This window comes from Rana temporaria, chromosome 6 (genome assembly GCF_905171775.1).
Source record: "Rana temporaria chromosome 6, aRanTem1.1, whole genome shotgun sequence".
Lineage (NCBI taxonomy): Eukaryota > Metazoa > Chordata > Amphibia > Anura > Ranidae > Rana > Rana temporaria.
In genome coordinates, this window is record NC_053494.1 from 13907931 (window position 1) to 13923601 (window position 15671).

The following is a 15671-nucleotide window of genomic DNA, read 5'->3' on the forward strand; positions in this document are numbered from 1 at the left end:
CTGAGTCACAGTGACTCTTGGCTCCAACCCAAACAGAGTAATCAGGGGTGGGGGTGACTACGGCTTCCTATAAAAACTTGTCTCTCTTCCTCTTCCTCATCTGTTCTAGCAGAGCCTTCCACAGATCAACATCTGAGACCAGAAGGTGTCCTCCTCCTCCATTGTCCTCCTCTACTGTCCTCCTCCTCCATTGTCCTCCTCTACTGTCCTCCTCCTCCATTGTCCTCCTCTACTGTCACCATGTCCAAGAAAGTCATCACAGTCTTCGGAGCCACAGGTGAGTGAGGAAGGAGAGTCTGCAATGGGGGGAGGGGACATTGTCAGCGAGCGGATGGTGAAGCTCCTGTGCAAAAAGTTCACCGATCAATTATGTGCTTCAAGGCTTTTTCCTTGAGTGCTGTACGGCTTGGAGTGAGACAATGGGGTTGATTTACTAAAGGCAAATAGACCGTGCATGCTGCAAGAGCTCAGTAAATGAGTAGAAACTCTGACTTCTATCATCCAATCACGTGCAAGCAAAAAAAATGCATTTTATTTTTCCCTTGCATGTGATTGGGTGTTATTTGTAAAAAAAAAACAAAGCTTTACCTCATTTACTAAGTTCTGGAGTAGGGATGAGCCAGCCAGGAAGTCGGCGCGGCGCTAATCACAGGCAGGGAGACATTGTCCCCGATGCTCGGCTGCAGAGATCGGGAAATGTCTCACTGACAAAAAATAGGCCTGGGCATTTTAGACTGAGCAGCCGGGGGGGGGGGGGCCCTTTACATTACTCAGCACCTTGCACCTCTGGGCCCCTTTACATTACACAGCACCCTGCACCTCTGGACCCCTTTACATTACACAGCACCCTGCACCTCTGGACCCCTTTACATTACACAGCACCCTGCACCTCTGGACCCCTTTACATTACACAGCCCCCATCACCTCTGGACCCCTTAACATTACACAGCACCCTGCACCTCTGGGCCCCTTTACATTACACAGCACCCTGCACCTCTGGACCCCTTTACATTACACAGCCCCCACACCTCTGGACCCCTTTACATTACACAGCACCCTGCACCTCTGGACCCCTTTACATTACACAGCACCCTGCACCTCTGGACCCCTTTACATTACACAGCACCCTGCACCTCTGGACCCATTTACATTACACAGCACCCTGCACCTCTGGACCCATTTACATTACACAGCACCCTTCACCTCTGGACCCCTTTACATTAGACAGCACCCTGCACCTCTGGACCCCTTTACATTACAAAGCACCCCGCACCTCTGCAATAATATATATATATAAAAAAATTTTTAAGGGGGGTTGCCATCCGGGCCCCTTACAGGTGTACTGCCTGTACTCCCCTGATGGCGGCCCTGTCCCCTGCATGGGGTGTGAAGAAACGTCTGGGTGAGTGAGTATGTAGAATAGGTCATATCATGGTTTATCATTGCCAAGAGTTTGGCGGTGATCCCAAAGCCGGGCTGATCTCTGTAATGATGGGGGAAGGCTGTCTATCCTGTCTGGTTAATCTTCACCCAATGACATCTGTTGCAAAGATCGTCTGTTAGATCAGTATTCTGTTTATTTCAGGTATTTCTATAATGCTGACATTTTTTAACCACTTCAATACCAGGCACTTGCGCCCCTTCCTGCCCAGGACCATTTTCAGCTTTCAGCGCTGTCGCACTTTGAATGACAATTGCGCGGTCATGCAACACTGTACACAAACTACATTTTTATAATTTTCTTTCCACAAAGGGAGCTTTCTTTTGGTGGTATTTGATCACCTCTGGGATTTTTATTTTTTTGCTAAACAAACTAAATAAGACCAACATTTTTGAAAAAATAAAATAGTTTTTCTTAGTTTCTGTCATAAAATGTTTTTCCCCTTCACTGATGGGCACTGATAAAGTGGCACTGATATGTAGAATTGATGGGCACTGATAGGCGGCACTGACATGTGGCTGTGGTGAGCACTGACAGGCGGCTGTGATGGGCAGCACTGATGAGGTACTGACAGGTGTTACTGCTGGGCAGTGATTGGCACTGTGGTGGGTAGTGATTGGCACTGGCAGATTTTAATCTTGGGACACTGGTGGGCACTGGTTGGCAGGTGATTGGCACATCTGAGGGGGCTGTGCTGATAATCAATGTGCTGATTGTCAGCACAGACCCCCCCCCCCGACAGGGAGAGCCGCCAATCAGCTCTCCCTGTCAGCGCAAACCGAGGAACGCCATTTACCGGCACTTCCTGGTTCAAGCAATGATCAGCTGTGATTGCTCACAGCTGATCACGTGGTAAGAAGTCTCTGACAGATCACGATCGGAGATGCTAGGTGTCAGACTGACACGGCGCACTTGCAAACGGAATGCTGCGCACCTCTGCTGGACATCATGATGCCCAGTCAGGATAACAGAATCACTTCCCGGCCGTCAATATGCTATAGGCCGGACAGGACTGTGCTTTACATACTGTACATTCACATCAGTACCTGGGCCCAAGGAGCTTACAATCTAAGGTCACTATATCCTATACATATTGGGATTAATTTAGACAGGAGCCGATTACCTACCAGCGTGTATTTGGAGTGTGTCAGAAAACCGAATAACCCAGAGGGAACCTACACAAAGAGCATGCAAACTCCATGCAGCTTGTATCCTGTGCCCAGTGCTGCAAGACAGAAGTGCTAACCACTGAGCCAGGTTATTAGTTTGGCTCATGTAACGGTTACGTGTCTGTCACTGTACAAGGTTTGCTTTATTGTGGCTCCTCTCCAAAATGTATCTGTAACCTTTCCTGGTAATACTAGTTCATAATTTTGCCCCAAGGGTTTCACAATACGTTGGCCAAGCACTTTGCTTTATTGTGTAATCAGGTCTCTGCTTCACCTGTAAAACCAGTTACTGTTTTCCAGTTACTTTTATATTCAAAGGCTACTGGGGGGACCAGCATGTAGTGGGGTGGGTCAAAGTCAAAACTCCTCATGTGGTTACTTGTTCACACTTGACCACACTTAAGTGGGTGGAACACGGTAAGCAAGGGAATGCCAAAACTGAGACCCCGCAGGAGCAGCCTTAGAGACAGAGTCACCGATGGGGCCCAAAAGTAGAACCGTACACAGACCCGAGATTCTTGAGCTTGGATCAGTGCTCACAATATCCCAAGGCAGAGGCACGCACTCTTCCATGAGTCCTCCAGACCAGATCTTTGGCTCCACAAGAAATAAAAAATGTACTCTACTATAGCTGGGACCATGGGGCCACGATGACCGATGGCAGACTTCAGCAGCACTGCTTCAAAGGGGCAGCAGCCCCTGAGGATGTAAACTTCTTCATAAGGTCCGGACCCCCAAGTATTTATGTTCTCCTCCACAACCTGCTGGGCACACCTCCCCAGGGATTGGCTAAAGCACAATAAATATTTAGGCTGCCTTTTTGCCTTTCCCAGCACTCTATGTTCTGGAAGCATTCTGTAGGCCAAGGTGAGACCTAGGAGGATGCTTCCAGATAACACCGTGAGTGTGCAGAGGACACAGGAGGGCTCTGACGTTCTGGACAAGATCAGTAGATGTATATTATTTTTTTATTAATATTATAAAAAAAAAAATCTGATAAGAGCACAAGGGAAACAAAAAAAAAATAGTTTTAATACGTTTTTTTAATATTTAAGGGACCACTAGGAAGCAAATATGAGAAGTTTATGGTTAGAATCTGTCCTTTTTGCTCTTACCACCTTTTTGTCTTCTGTACAGGAGCTCAGGGTGGCTCTGTAGCCAAGACTCTGCTAGAAGATGGCACCTTTGCCGTCAGGGCGGTGACTCGTGATGTCAAGAAAGAAGCTGCTTTGAAGCTGAAGGAGGCCGGCGCCGAGGTGGTGGCCGCAGATCTGGATGACGAGAAGAGCGTTGAGGCCGCCCTGAAGGGAGCTTATGGAGCTTTCGTGGTCACCAACTTCTGGGAACATTTCAACCAAGATAAGGAAGTTGCCCAGGTAAGCCGAGACATCCCACGTTAATGCTATGTAATACAAGCTTTCCTCTTAGAGGGACACTCTGTTATCATACTATATGTACTAGAGTAGTCTTCCAAATACTGTAGGCAGTATTTGTAGGCAAATGTAATTCTAAGGGAACCCCTGATAAATCCAGTTAATTGGTGGTGAATGGGAAGAATGCCCATTGCATTGGTGGTGAATGGAAAGAATGCCCATTGCATTGGTGGTGAATGGGAAGAATGCCTTCTAACAGTGGTGGTCAGAATTCCACCCATACAGACCGATTAAAAAATCTGTGGGTTCATGCACCTGGCTCTTCCAAGTGGCATTGACCTCAGACTATCCTTTTCCTCCTTATTTTCCCTTTCCTGAGACCCCCAGCTCTTCCCACCTAGTATTCACTTTGTACTCGTTCTGAACCTACCTATTTCCTAAACCATTATTCCCACTTCTCCTACTTGGTCCTCTTTATTCCCCACTATTAAGTTGCAATTTCTCCATTTACTAACCTCCCATCACTGGGTTTACATTGCTGCTCCTTGAGACCCCCATGCCCCTAAGGCTGCAAAGCCCCATTTGGGCCTCTTCCCCATTACCCTTTGTGAAATGCTAATAATTTACCATACATGGATCTGCCGTAACCACTGTTGTAATCTTAACCAATACAGGATATGCATATGTATAACTGTATCTCCCTTTAAAAATCCTTCATGTGGCTAATAAATCAGCCATAGTAAAGTAGTCTGCCCCTCACTGGCATGCTGTAGAGTGGGACCCTTGCTCTGTATGTTCAAGCCGTTACCTCTCTGCAGAGGTTTAGCATGATCCACTTTGACAGCTACAGATCCAATCGGCTATCCAATTAGCAGAGAGCACAAGTTGGCAAAATGTTGTATTTGGCAGCAAGTTACAACTGACTTCTCTTTCTTTTCAAGGGCAAATGTATTGCGGACGTGTCTAAACGTCTCGGCCTGACATTGGTGGTGTTCAGTGGTTTGGAGAATGTGAAGAAATTGACCAACGGAAAGCTGGAAGTGCAGCATTTTGACGGTAAAGGGCAGGTGGAGGAGTATTTCCGGCAAATTGGCGCACCCATGACCAGTGTGAGGCTACCCAGCTACTACGAGAACTTGCTGACCTTCTTCAGGCCACAGAAGGACAAGGAAGGCGATGGCTACACTCTGGGTAAGATGATGGTGTAGCAGTGTTGAATAACCTGTAGGTGCCGCACTAATCTGTAAATAAAAAAAGTACATATAGACACATATGGACGTGTGTATGTGTAGATAGATAGACATTAGAGATCAGAGCGGGTGAGATTACTCTTGTCTGTATGTAGGTGGGGTGCAGCGTGGTGCGGAGTCAATGATTTAAACCTGCAGGTGCAATAAACTTGTATTGAAAAAATGCAGCAACAGTTCACAACCAACCCATTGGGAAAGCCAGCCGAGCAGACTCGCTGTTCAGTAGCGTGAAAGGAGTAGATTCCAGCTGGAATGACAGCATCTGTTGAGAGGGGACTGAATGTGCCCTGGCCACCTGGTCTCCACTTGAGAGAATGTCCAGAAGAAATTGGGCTCTCCTCGTCAGGAACCTTTCCCTAGTGCTATTACTGTCCCTCACAGATGGGGTACTTGCCCCTACTATCCACTCGACGAAACCTGGGCGCAAGGGCCTTAAAACGGCTCTGCCTGACCCAGGATGGCTGCTTGAGTCACTTGGGGCAACAGCATCCAATGGGATAACCATAGGCGTGCACAGCCTATTGCATTAGGGTGTGCACCTCAAAGCCCCAACACATATGTACTGGCCTCTTCCCCACTATCCATCCTGAAACAATGGGAGGGAGCAAGGGGGTTCAGGCAGCAGAAAGGAGATGAACAGGGACAGGAGGGGTGGCGGTGGTGGCATATATTGGTACCGATCCCCCTGTATTTTGCTCCTGTAGCAGCTGAATGAGGAAAATACAGTTCCACTTTATCCCAGCCTTGCCGCCCTTCCTGTCCAGATTCCGAGGCTTGGTAAGGAAGGATTGTGGTTTACCTGCCACCTACCCACGATTGGCAGGAAGATCACGATTGATGGGTTGCCAACCTCAGGATTAGGGTGTGTCCAGGCACACCCCCTGTGCACACCTAGGGGGATAACTCTTAACCCCCCCCCCCCCAGTGACCCAGGAAACCATACAGGAACCTTGTTCCTCCTGACTTGCTCTCCAGCAACAGGGCCGCTGCCGAAGACGGCCACCTGCCATGGAGAAAGTAGACTGCACCCGCCTACATGTAGCCAATACTTGGCACTCAAGTCATTCTTTGGCACTAGTCTTACTTTGTTGAATTTTTTTTTTTTTTTTTTCATTCTTAAGATGGTGACTAGACTTACACAGGCATTATCTCCCCTACTTTCTCAGTAGGCCCAAACATGCAAGCTGGGGCAATCTTTTGACTGGGAGTGGGGAGACTTATTTTTTCTGTGGTCCAACTGTGCCCACGCTTGAATACCACCCAATGTCTATAGCCAGCATAAGCCTAAGGGGGATTTGTTTGGACTAGTGGTTCTTTGATTTAATCCAGTGGTCTCCAAACTGCGGCCCGAGGGCCGGATGCGGCCCTTTGCTTGCCTTTATCTGGCCCTTGGGGCATTATCCCTTCCACTGATACGAAACACTATTCTGCCATCTAACACCGACAATGGAGCATCATTTCTCCCACTGACACAACTAATGGAGCACTAGTACTCCCTATGATACCAGCAATGGGGCACGCACTATACCTCCCCCTAATACCAGATGTTCACCAACAAAGATGCCAGCAACATTTCTACAACCGCTGGTCAAAGTCCGGCCCTCCAAGAGTCTGAAGGACAATTAACCGGCCCTTTGTTTAGAATGTTTGGAGACCCCTGACTAATCTATACTATTCCGCAAGTTTTTAACTATAAGCTGTTTTGGCTGAAATGTGAAAGATTTGGTACATCTGTAAGGTCTTTATTGCTGTCTGTATTCTCCCTGGGGAGCATCATTCTCTTGGCATGTCCAGGTGACCTTGGTTGCTGAGACAGAAAGTAATGGGAAAGCCAAAATATTAAAATTTTCATGGAAACTGCAGGAAAAGAGAAGCCTTCCGATGAGGGTTCTTACACTGGCGACAAATAAGAGGGGATTTTTTTTTTCGCTTTCTCTTGTGCCTCCTGAAAATGAAGTGCAGGGCAATCTCCCCAACAGGATACAGATGGCAAAGTGACATTTTAACCATTCTCCTAGAAATAATACCTTTTTTCAATTTTAAAAGAAGAGGATTTGGTGGGACAATGAGGCAATGATATATTCAAATACCTCCATCCCTGGATTTGTTTAATAAGGAGAGATCAGAACGAGCGGGACTTTATATGAAGCATGTATGGGATAAAGGTCTAAGGGCCAGATCCACGTAGCCCGGGCGCAACTTAACTTTCCCGATTTAAGTTACACCGCCGCAATTTTTCCAAGTTAGTGCCCGATCCACAAAGCACTTACCTGGAAATTAGCAGCGGTGTAACTTGTATCCGTCCGGCGCAAGGCGGGCCCAATCGAATGGGGCGAGTCCCATTTAAATTAGGCGCGCTCCCGCGCCGGACGTACTGCGCATGCTTCCGTCGGGTAAATTACCCGACGTGCATTGCGCTAACTGACGTCGCACCGACGTCATTTGCTTAGACGTTAACGTAAATGGTGTCCAGCGCCATTCACGGACGTCTTACGACGGCCATACTTAACATGGCTTAAGAGAACTAGGGCTCAGCCCTAGTTTTACGTGGCGTAACCCGACGGAAACTACGTAGATTTAGATCGACGGGCCGTTCGGGGATCGCCGTAAGTCTTCATTTGCATATTTTACGCCGGCCGCAATGGCCTCGCCACCTAGCGGCCGGCCTAGAACTGCATCCTTAAGATCCGATAGTGTAATTCAATTACACCTGTCGGATCTTAGGGCTAGCTATGCGTAACTGATTCTATGAATCAGTCGCATAGTTAGAAACAGAGATACGACGGCGTATCAGTAGATACGCCGTCGTATCTCGTTTGTGGATCTGGCCCTAATTGTTTTAGTAATGAACATATTTATATTACACTGTATATCTTGTATTAACATATTTGATTCATAAATACAGTTGAACCTCGGATTACGAGCATAATTCGTTCCAGGAGTATTCTTGTAATCCAAAGTACTCCACTATCAAAGCGCGTTTTCCCATTGAAGTCAATGGAAACAAAAATAATTTTGTTCCGCATTGACTTTAATGGGATGCAATACCGAATGCTGCCAGAGGTAGGGGGGTGCCAGAGCACCGAAAAGGCCCGGGGACACCTTGGCTCGTTTCCTGCGCCCCCGTATCTCAGGCCAAATTGGGTACTGCAGGCCAATGTTCGGCTTTTCTCAACTCCTGCGTCCCTGTACCTCAGGCCAAATGAGGTACTGCAGGCCTATTTTTGGCTCTGCTCGGCTTCTGCGCCCCCGTATCTCAGGCCAAATGAGGTACTGCAGGCCTATTTAGCTGGAATTCTGCTCGTCTTGCGAGTCAACACTCGCAAACCGAGTCAGAATTTAAAACAAAAAGTTGCTCGCAAATCAAAACGCTCTCTAACCAAGTTACTCTTAAACCGAAGATCCACTGTAGCTATATTCTATTTCAGAAAAATCAAAAATATACATGTAAATGGTTACCTAATAGGTTGGAGATTAGCGATGTAATCCCTGAAGAGGGAGGGGCAAAAGAAATGCACAAAATTAAAATGTAAATGCTTTTCTTATATAAAGGATAAAATTAATGTTCAAGACAAACCATACATTGGGTAACATGGAAACATGACAGTACATAAACACATAAGATGAAATTGATGAAAATATTGTTGTGACACGTAGTTGACACATGAAATCTGTTAGCTCTACGCGTTTCTCGACTTATTGTCGCTCATCAGGAGCAAGCTTATCTTGTGTCTCTGAAATACCTTTTTCAATGTTGATCAATAAATCTTCGCTGATCTCATATGCACTAATATAAAATGAAGTATGATCCTATTCTATAGTGTGACGCTGATATTTATCATCTTGCAGGCTTCCCTATGGGTGACGTCCCCCTGGATGGGTTTTCTGTGAAGGATCTGGGTGGTGTTGTTCTCAGCATCTTGAAGTCGCCCTCAAAATACACTGGCAAGGACATTGGTCTCAGCACGGAGAAGCTGACGACAGAACAGTATGCTGCCATAATGACCAGAGTACTCGGCAAGAACATCAGAGATGCCAAGGTAATAAGTGGTGATGAGTGATTGCTCCAATCTAAAGCAAAGCTTGCACAGGAAATCAGGAGATCTGCCCAACATGGACATGGCGAGAAATGTAAACCTAATAGGGAATCAAGTAAGAGACCTCCAGCTTCAGTATAAAAGGTTAAAGCATTTCAGGGTTCTTATGCCTCGTTTCCACTGAATGGAACGGTTCGGGTCAGTAAATTTGGAACGGTTAGAATGGACCGGTCTATTCTCGTGAGCGTTTCCACTGAAAATCGGACCGTCAGGGACCATACAGCAGCCCTCAAAATTTCCATTTGCCTGCTCGCATTTTGCGAGTGTTTTTTGAGGGCTGGCGAGTGTGGGCTGCCTGGGAGCAGGGGGGGTGAGCAAGGAGTGATCTTAGGGGAAGAGAGAGGAGAGGAGAGTCGCCGCCACTGCTACCGATGCTGCTGCCGTCGCCGCCTGGTTGTTCAGAGCGTGGGGAACATAACCGCTTTCAATTCAATAGCTGCGTGGGGCTGTATATGACGGCTTGCGGCGGGGAACACCGCTATTGAATTAAAAGCTGTTATGTTCCCTGCACTCTGAACAACCAGGCAGCGGCTCCTCCTCTTCTCTTCTCCTCTCCTCTCTTACCCAGCACAGGTAGGCTGCACTGGGGACACATGGCTGCACTGGGGACACGTGGCTGCACTGGGGACACGTGGCTGCACTGGTAGACATGGGCAGGCTGCATTTTTGGGCATGGATAAAGTTGTTGTTAATATTTATTTTTATAACTTAATTCTGCATAAAACATTTAAGTGTAATTTCATGAGATAATTTGAGGGCGTGTCTAGGGGCGGGACATGGTAGGGGTTAGGTGGGGCAATTGGTGGCGAGTAATCCTTGAGGCCTGGCTAGTAGCTCAGGACTTGAAATTTTGAGCCCTGCCCTAAAGGATTTAGAAAAAATGCCTAGCGCGTCCACCAATCAGTGGAATGTATCTCCGCCCTAATGGAACCGTTCCCTTTTCTATGGCCCCACATCTGAAGTGATGTATTATGGCCTAGGCCCACATTTGAAGCAGGACCCAGAATGGTCCGGTACGGTTCGGTTTTATGGCACACTTTTGCCTCGTTTCCACTGAGCGGATCGGTTCGGTAAGGTACGCTATTTTGGGTGTTTCCATTATGAAAGTGTGCCATAAAACCGAACCGTACCGGACCATTCTGGGTCCTGCTTCAAATGTGGGCCTAGGCCATAATACATCACTGGATGGCAGGCTACACAGGGCTGTCTTAATGAGAGGGCACACCTGGGCACTGCCCGGGGGCCCCAGCTGCATGGGGGCCCCTGCCCTTTCCCCAAAGCAGCTGGTCCTTGAGCCCGGGCTGCCCCGAAATTGGGGCAGCCCAGGCTGCCCCTCTACATCCCAGTTATCCCCCAGCACTCTGACCCCTCTACACCCTAGATATCCCCTACCTCCTACCTACTTGATTTCTGTTTACATGCACTGTCTCCATTGTAGGGGCCCCAGAGCATTACTTTGCCCAGGGGCCCATGATGCTATTAAGACGGCCCTGAGGCTACATATTGCATGGCAGGTCCCTGTTTCATGGAACTCATGTTTAACCTTCACTCTTTAACCTTTGCAGCTGACTCCCGAAATCTATGGACAGATGGGCTTTCCCGGAGCACAGGAGCTGGCCAACATGTTTACATTCTACACAATGAAACCAAACCGCGACGTTCAACTCACTCTTCAGCTCAACCCCAAGGCTAAGAAGTTCCAGAGCTGGCTACAGGAGAACAAGGCCGCCTTTGATAACCTGTGAACCTTGTCCCCTGAACCGTGAAAAGACTGTGAACTTATTGTGAACTTGTGCTTCCTGTGCCACGTGGGTCAGAATTTGAACTTTTTTTTTTCATACTAGGCAATTGCCAATCCACCTTTCAACTAAAACCAACCATGACTGTCATCTGCACTGCACTTTTGTATTAATAAAATGGATTTCCTGAATCCTTGTGGGATTCCTTTCCTTCTGCTTGTAGTTGGTATGGATGAAAAAACACTATCTAAAGCCTCGTACACACAATCGGAGGTTCTATCTAAAGCCTCGTACACACAATCGGAGGTTCTATGTAAAGCCTCGTACACACAATCGGAGGTTCTATCTAAAGCCTCGTACACACAATCGGAGGTTCTATCTAAAGCCTCGTACACACAATCGGAGGTTCTATGAAAAGCCTTGTATACACAATCGGAGGTTCTATGTAAAGCCTCGTACACACAATCGGAGGTTCTATCTAAAGCCTCGTACACACAATCGGAGGTTCTATCTAAAGCCTCGTACACACAATCGGAGGTTCTATCTAAAGCCTCGTACACACAATCGGAGGTTCTATCTAAAGCCTCGTACACACAATCGGAGGTTCTATGAAAAGCCTTGTACACACAATCGGAGGTTCTATGTAAAGCCTCGTACACACAATCGGAGGTTCTATGTAAAGCCTCGTACACACAATCGGAGGTTCTATGTAAAGCCTCGTACACACAATCGGAGGTTCTATGTAAAGCCTCGTACACACAATCGGAGGTTCTATCTAAAGCCTCGTACACACAATCGGAGGTTCTATGTAAAGCCTCGTACACACAATCGGAGGTTCTATGAAAAGCCTTGTATACACAATCGGAGGTTCTATGTAAAGCCTCGTACACACAATCGGAGGTTCTATCTAAAGCCTCGTACACACAATCGGAGGTTCTATCTAAAGCCTCGTACACACAATCGGAGGTTCTATGTAAAGCCTCGTACACACTATCGGAGGTTCTATGTAAAGCCTCGTACACGCAATCGGAGGTTCTATCTAAAGCCTCGTACACACAATCGGAGGTTCTATCTAAAGCCTCTTGTCCACACAATCGGAGGTTCTATGAAAAGCCTTGTACACACAATCGGAGGTTCTATGTAAAGCCTCGTACACACAATCGGAGGTTCTATGTAAAGCCTCGTACACACAATCGGAGGTTCTATGTAAAGCCTCGTACACACAATCGGAGGTTCTATGTAAAGCCTCGTACACACAATCGGAGGTTCTATGTAAAGCCTTCGTACACACAATCGGAGGTTCTATCTAAAGCCTCGTACACACAATCGGAGGTTCTATCTAAAGCCTCGTACACACAATCGGAAATTCTATGTAAAGCCTCGTACACACAATCGGAGGTTCTATCTAAAGCCTCGTACACACAATCGGAGGTTCTATCTAAAGCCTCGTACACACAATCGGAGGTTCTATCTAAAGCCTCGTACACACAATCGGAGGTTCTATGAAAAGCCTTGTATACACAATCGGAGGTTCTATGTAAAGCCTCGTACACACAATCGGAGGTTCTATCTAAAGCCTCGTACACACAATCGGAGGTTCTATCTAAAGCCTCGTACACACAATCGGAGGTTCTATCTAAAGCCTCGTACACACAATCGGAGGTTCTATCTAAAGCCTCGTACACACAATCGGAGGTTCTATGAAAAGCCTTGTACACACAATCGGAGGTTCTATGTAAAGCCTCGTACACACAATCGGAGGTTCTATGTAAAGCCTCGTACACACAATCGGAGGTTCTATGTAAAGCCTCGTACACACAATCGGAGGTTCTATGTAAAGCCTCGTACACACAATCGGAGGTTCTATCTAAAGCCTCGTACACACAATCGGAGGTTCTATGTAAAGCCTCGTACACACAATCGGAGGTTCTATGAAAAGCCTTGTATACACAATCGGAGGTTCTATGTAAAGCCTCGTACACACAATCGGAGGTTCTATCTAAAGCCTCGTACACACAATCGGAGGTTCTATCTAAAGCCTCGTACACACAATCGGAGGTTCTATGTAAAGCCTCGTACACACAATCGGAGGTTCTATGTAAAGCCTCGTACACGCAATCGGAGGTTCTATCTAAAGCCTCGTACACACAATCGGAGGTTCTATCTAAAGCCTCTTGTCCACACAATCGGAGGTTCTATGAAAAGCCTTGTACACACAATCGGAGGTTCTATGTAAAGCCTCGTACACACAATCGGAGGTTCTATGTAAAGCCTCGTACACACAATCGGAGGTTCTATGTAAAGCCTCGTACACACAATCGGAGGTTCTATGTAAAGCCTCGTACACACAATCGGAGGTTCTATGTAAAGCCTTCGTACACACAATCGGAGGTTCTATCTAAAGCCTCGTACACACAATCGGAGGTTCTATCTAAAGCCTCGTACACACAATCGGAAATTCTATGTAAAGCCTCGTACACACAATCGGAGGTTCTATCTAAAGCCTCGTACACACAATCGGAGGTTCTATCTAAAGCCTCGTACACACAATCGGAGATTCTATGTAAAGCCTCGTACACACAATCGGAGGTTCTATCTAAAGCCTCGTACACACAATCGGAGGTTCTATCTAAAGCCTCGTACACACAATCGGAGGTTCTATGTAAAGCCTCGTACACACAATCGGAGGTTCTATGTAAAGCCTCGTACACACAATCGGAGGTTTTATGTAAAGCCTCGTACACACAATCGGAGGTTTTATGTAAAGCCTCGTACACACAATCGGAGGTTCTATGTAAAGCCTCGTACACACAATCGGAGGTTCTATGTAAAGCCTCGTACACACAATCGGAGGTTTTATGTAAAGCCTCGTACACACAATCGGAGGTTCTATGTAAAGCCTCGTACACACTATCGGAGGTTCTATCTAAAGCCTCGTACACACAATCGGAGGTTCTATCTAAAGCCTCGTACACACAATCGGAGGTTCTATGTAAAGCCTTGTACACACAATCGGACTTCCATCAGACTTTTCTGTGGATTTTTGTCCGAATGGGCGTTGGCCGTGAACTTGTTCTGCATACAAACGGCAGAACATCTTCAGCCAACTTTCACCAAATCACGTGTTTTTTTTTTTTAAGCTCTTTATCGCCACCCTTTGGGCAACTTCTGCTATTGTCAGATGTTTAGCATTTGGTTCTGAGCATGCGGGATTGTACTTTTGGATTTTAGTCCGATGGACTTGTGTACACACGATCAGATTATCCTCCATCGGACATTTGTTGTCAAAGTTTGAGAGCATGCAGAGCGAACACCAACAATTGTCCGATGGAGCATACAGACGGTCGGATTGTCCGATTAAAACATGTATATAGGTATATAGTATAACTCATCACCGGGAGCGGCGTCTCCTAGAGAGTGTGAATCTCCCTAATGGGGAAGCAGACATCAATTAAAAACTGTCAGGGGTTATAACCCCTCTCCACGCTAGCCAAAAGCCTGGGAAACTAGATGGTGGTGACATCACTTCCTCCCGACAGCTGGTGCCACCATAGCTCTGTCTCTGTGTGTAGCCTGCTGCATAGTAAGTGTCGGCTCTAGGCAATTATTTTATTCTCTTATGGGGTCTTTATATTTCTGATAAGTCTCCTCAGCACCTGGCAGTATGAGAGTGTTCTATTTTTCCTTTATTTCCTTGGCGAGCCAGGATCTGCTCTCCCAGAATGATTCCTTCTTTGTCACGTTTTGTCAGCAATACAAGGGTGGGGGTCTCCTGCTAGAGGATTCCGAGCATGTTCAGTGAGAGGGAGGCAGTCCTTGTGGGTCTCCTTGTCTGAGGCCTCAGCAGAGACGGAATATTGTCTGTGGGCTGTGTTACTGGGAATCCATGACTGCTGAGGCGCAATGATCCCAGGTACCCCTTACTACAAAATTATGTACATAAACCTTCCCCCTTGCCCCTTCATCCCAATAAATAAACACTCTTACAACCATTAAGTTGGAAAGGGCAAGGCCACAGCTTTATTAAAGCAAACATAACAATTTCAACATTTTATAACCAGTGCCAGTCACAGTTGTACTGTGAGCACAATTCCAAAAGGGGGGGGGGGGCTGTCCTTACCATAAGTGCTGGACAGGCCGCCTACTTCCGGTGTCCATAAAGGGGCATGGCCCACTACGGCCATTTTCTGCTGGCAAGGTCAAGAAAACCGCAGCAAGCTGTGACGTACCATAACAAAAAGGGGCGGGAGGGTGGGCAGCTCTTCCCAGCGCGCTTCCAAAAGACCCAGAATTCCCTGGGGCGATCCCTTTTATCTGAGCTCAGGCCCAACCCATCCCCCAAGTAGCCAATCCTTCCATGACCACCGCCTTGTCCAGTACCTGGCCATGCCCCCATCAGTCAAGGCTCTCTTTCCCTAAGGGGCTCAAGAGGCCTTCATTCCTCAGACACGGGTAGGTGGTTGTGACAGCTGAGCATAACTTTTTAATTTGTCACCATTCTTATCTTTCTCTGCTACAACTCAATTTAAATTGACCTCTGCAACATATTTATCTACTTGCATGCTTCTGCACTGCTAGTTAAAGTTTATTTGAACCCATTAC

At 47.0% G+C, this 15671-nt stretch overlaps 1 protein-coding gene across 2 annotated transcripts; it reads left to right on the forward strand.

The window, feature by feature from the left end:
• Positions 1–11260, forward strand: LOC120943143 (nmrA-like family domain-containing protein 1). Of its 2 annotated transcripts, XM_040356274.1 has the most exons (6): positions 1–162; positions 205–277; positions 3748–3986; positions 4925–5174; positions 9083–9273; positions 10896–11260. In XM_040356274.1, the coding sequence occupies exons 2-6, from the start codon at positions 241–243 to the stop codon at positions 11073–11075; spliced, it is 897 nt and encodes a 298-aa protein (XP_040212208.1). In that variant the 5' UTR covers positions 1–162; positions 205–240; the 3' UTR covers positions 11076–11260. The 2 variants fall into 2 exon arrangements, with proteins under 2 accessions (XP_040212208.1, XP_040212209.1); XM_040356275.1 differs by lacking the exon at positions 1–162 and having other exon boundaries at positions 174–277.
• The last annotated feature ends 4411 nt before the right edge of the window (positions 11261–15671 follow it).

What these genes read in the sequence shown, in the direction of transcription:
- LOC120943143 (XM_040356274.1), top strand. Translation starts at nt 241, where the DNA reads ATGTCCAAGAAAGTCATCACAGTCTTCGGAGCCACAG. An exon ending in AAGATAAGGAAGTTGCCCAG is followed by an intron (nt 3,987 to 4,924) that starts GTAAGCCGAGAC and finishes TTTCTTTTCAAG; the next exon opens with GGCAAATGTATTGCGGACGT. An exon ending in AGAACATCAGAGATGCCAAG is followed by an intron (nt 9,274 to 10,895) that starts GTAATAAGTGGT and finishes TAACCTTTGCAG; the next exon opens with CTGACTCCCGAAATCTATGG.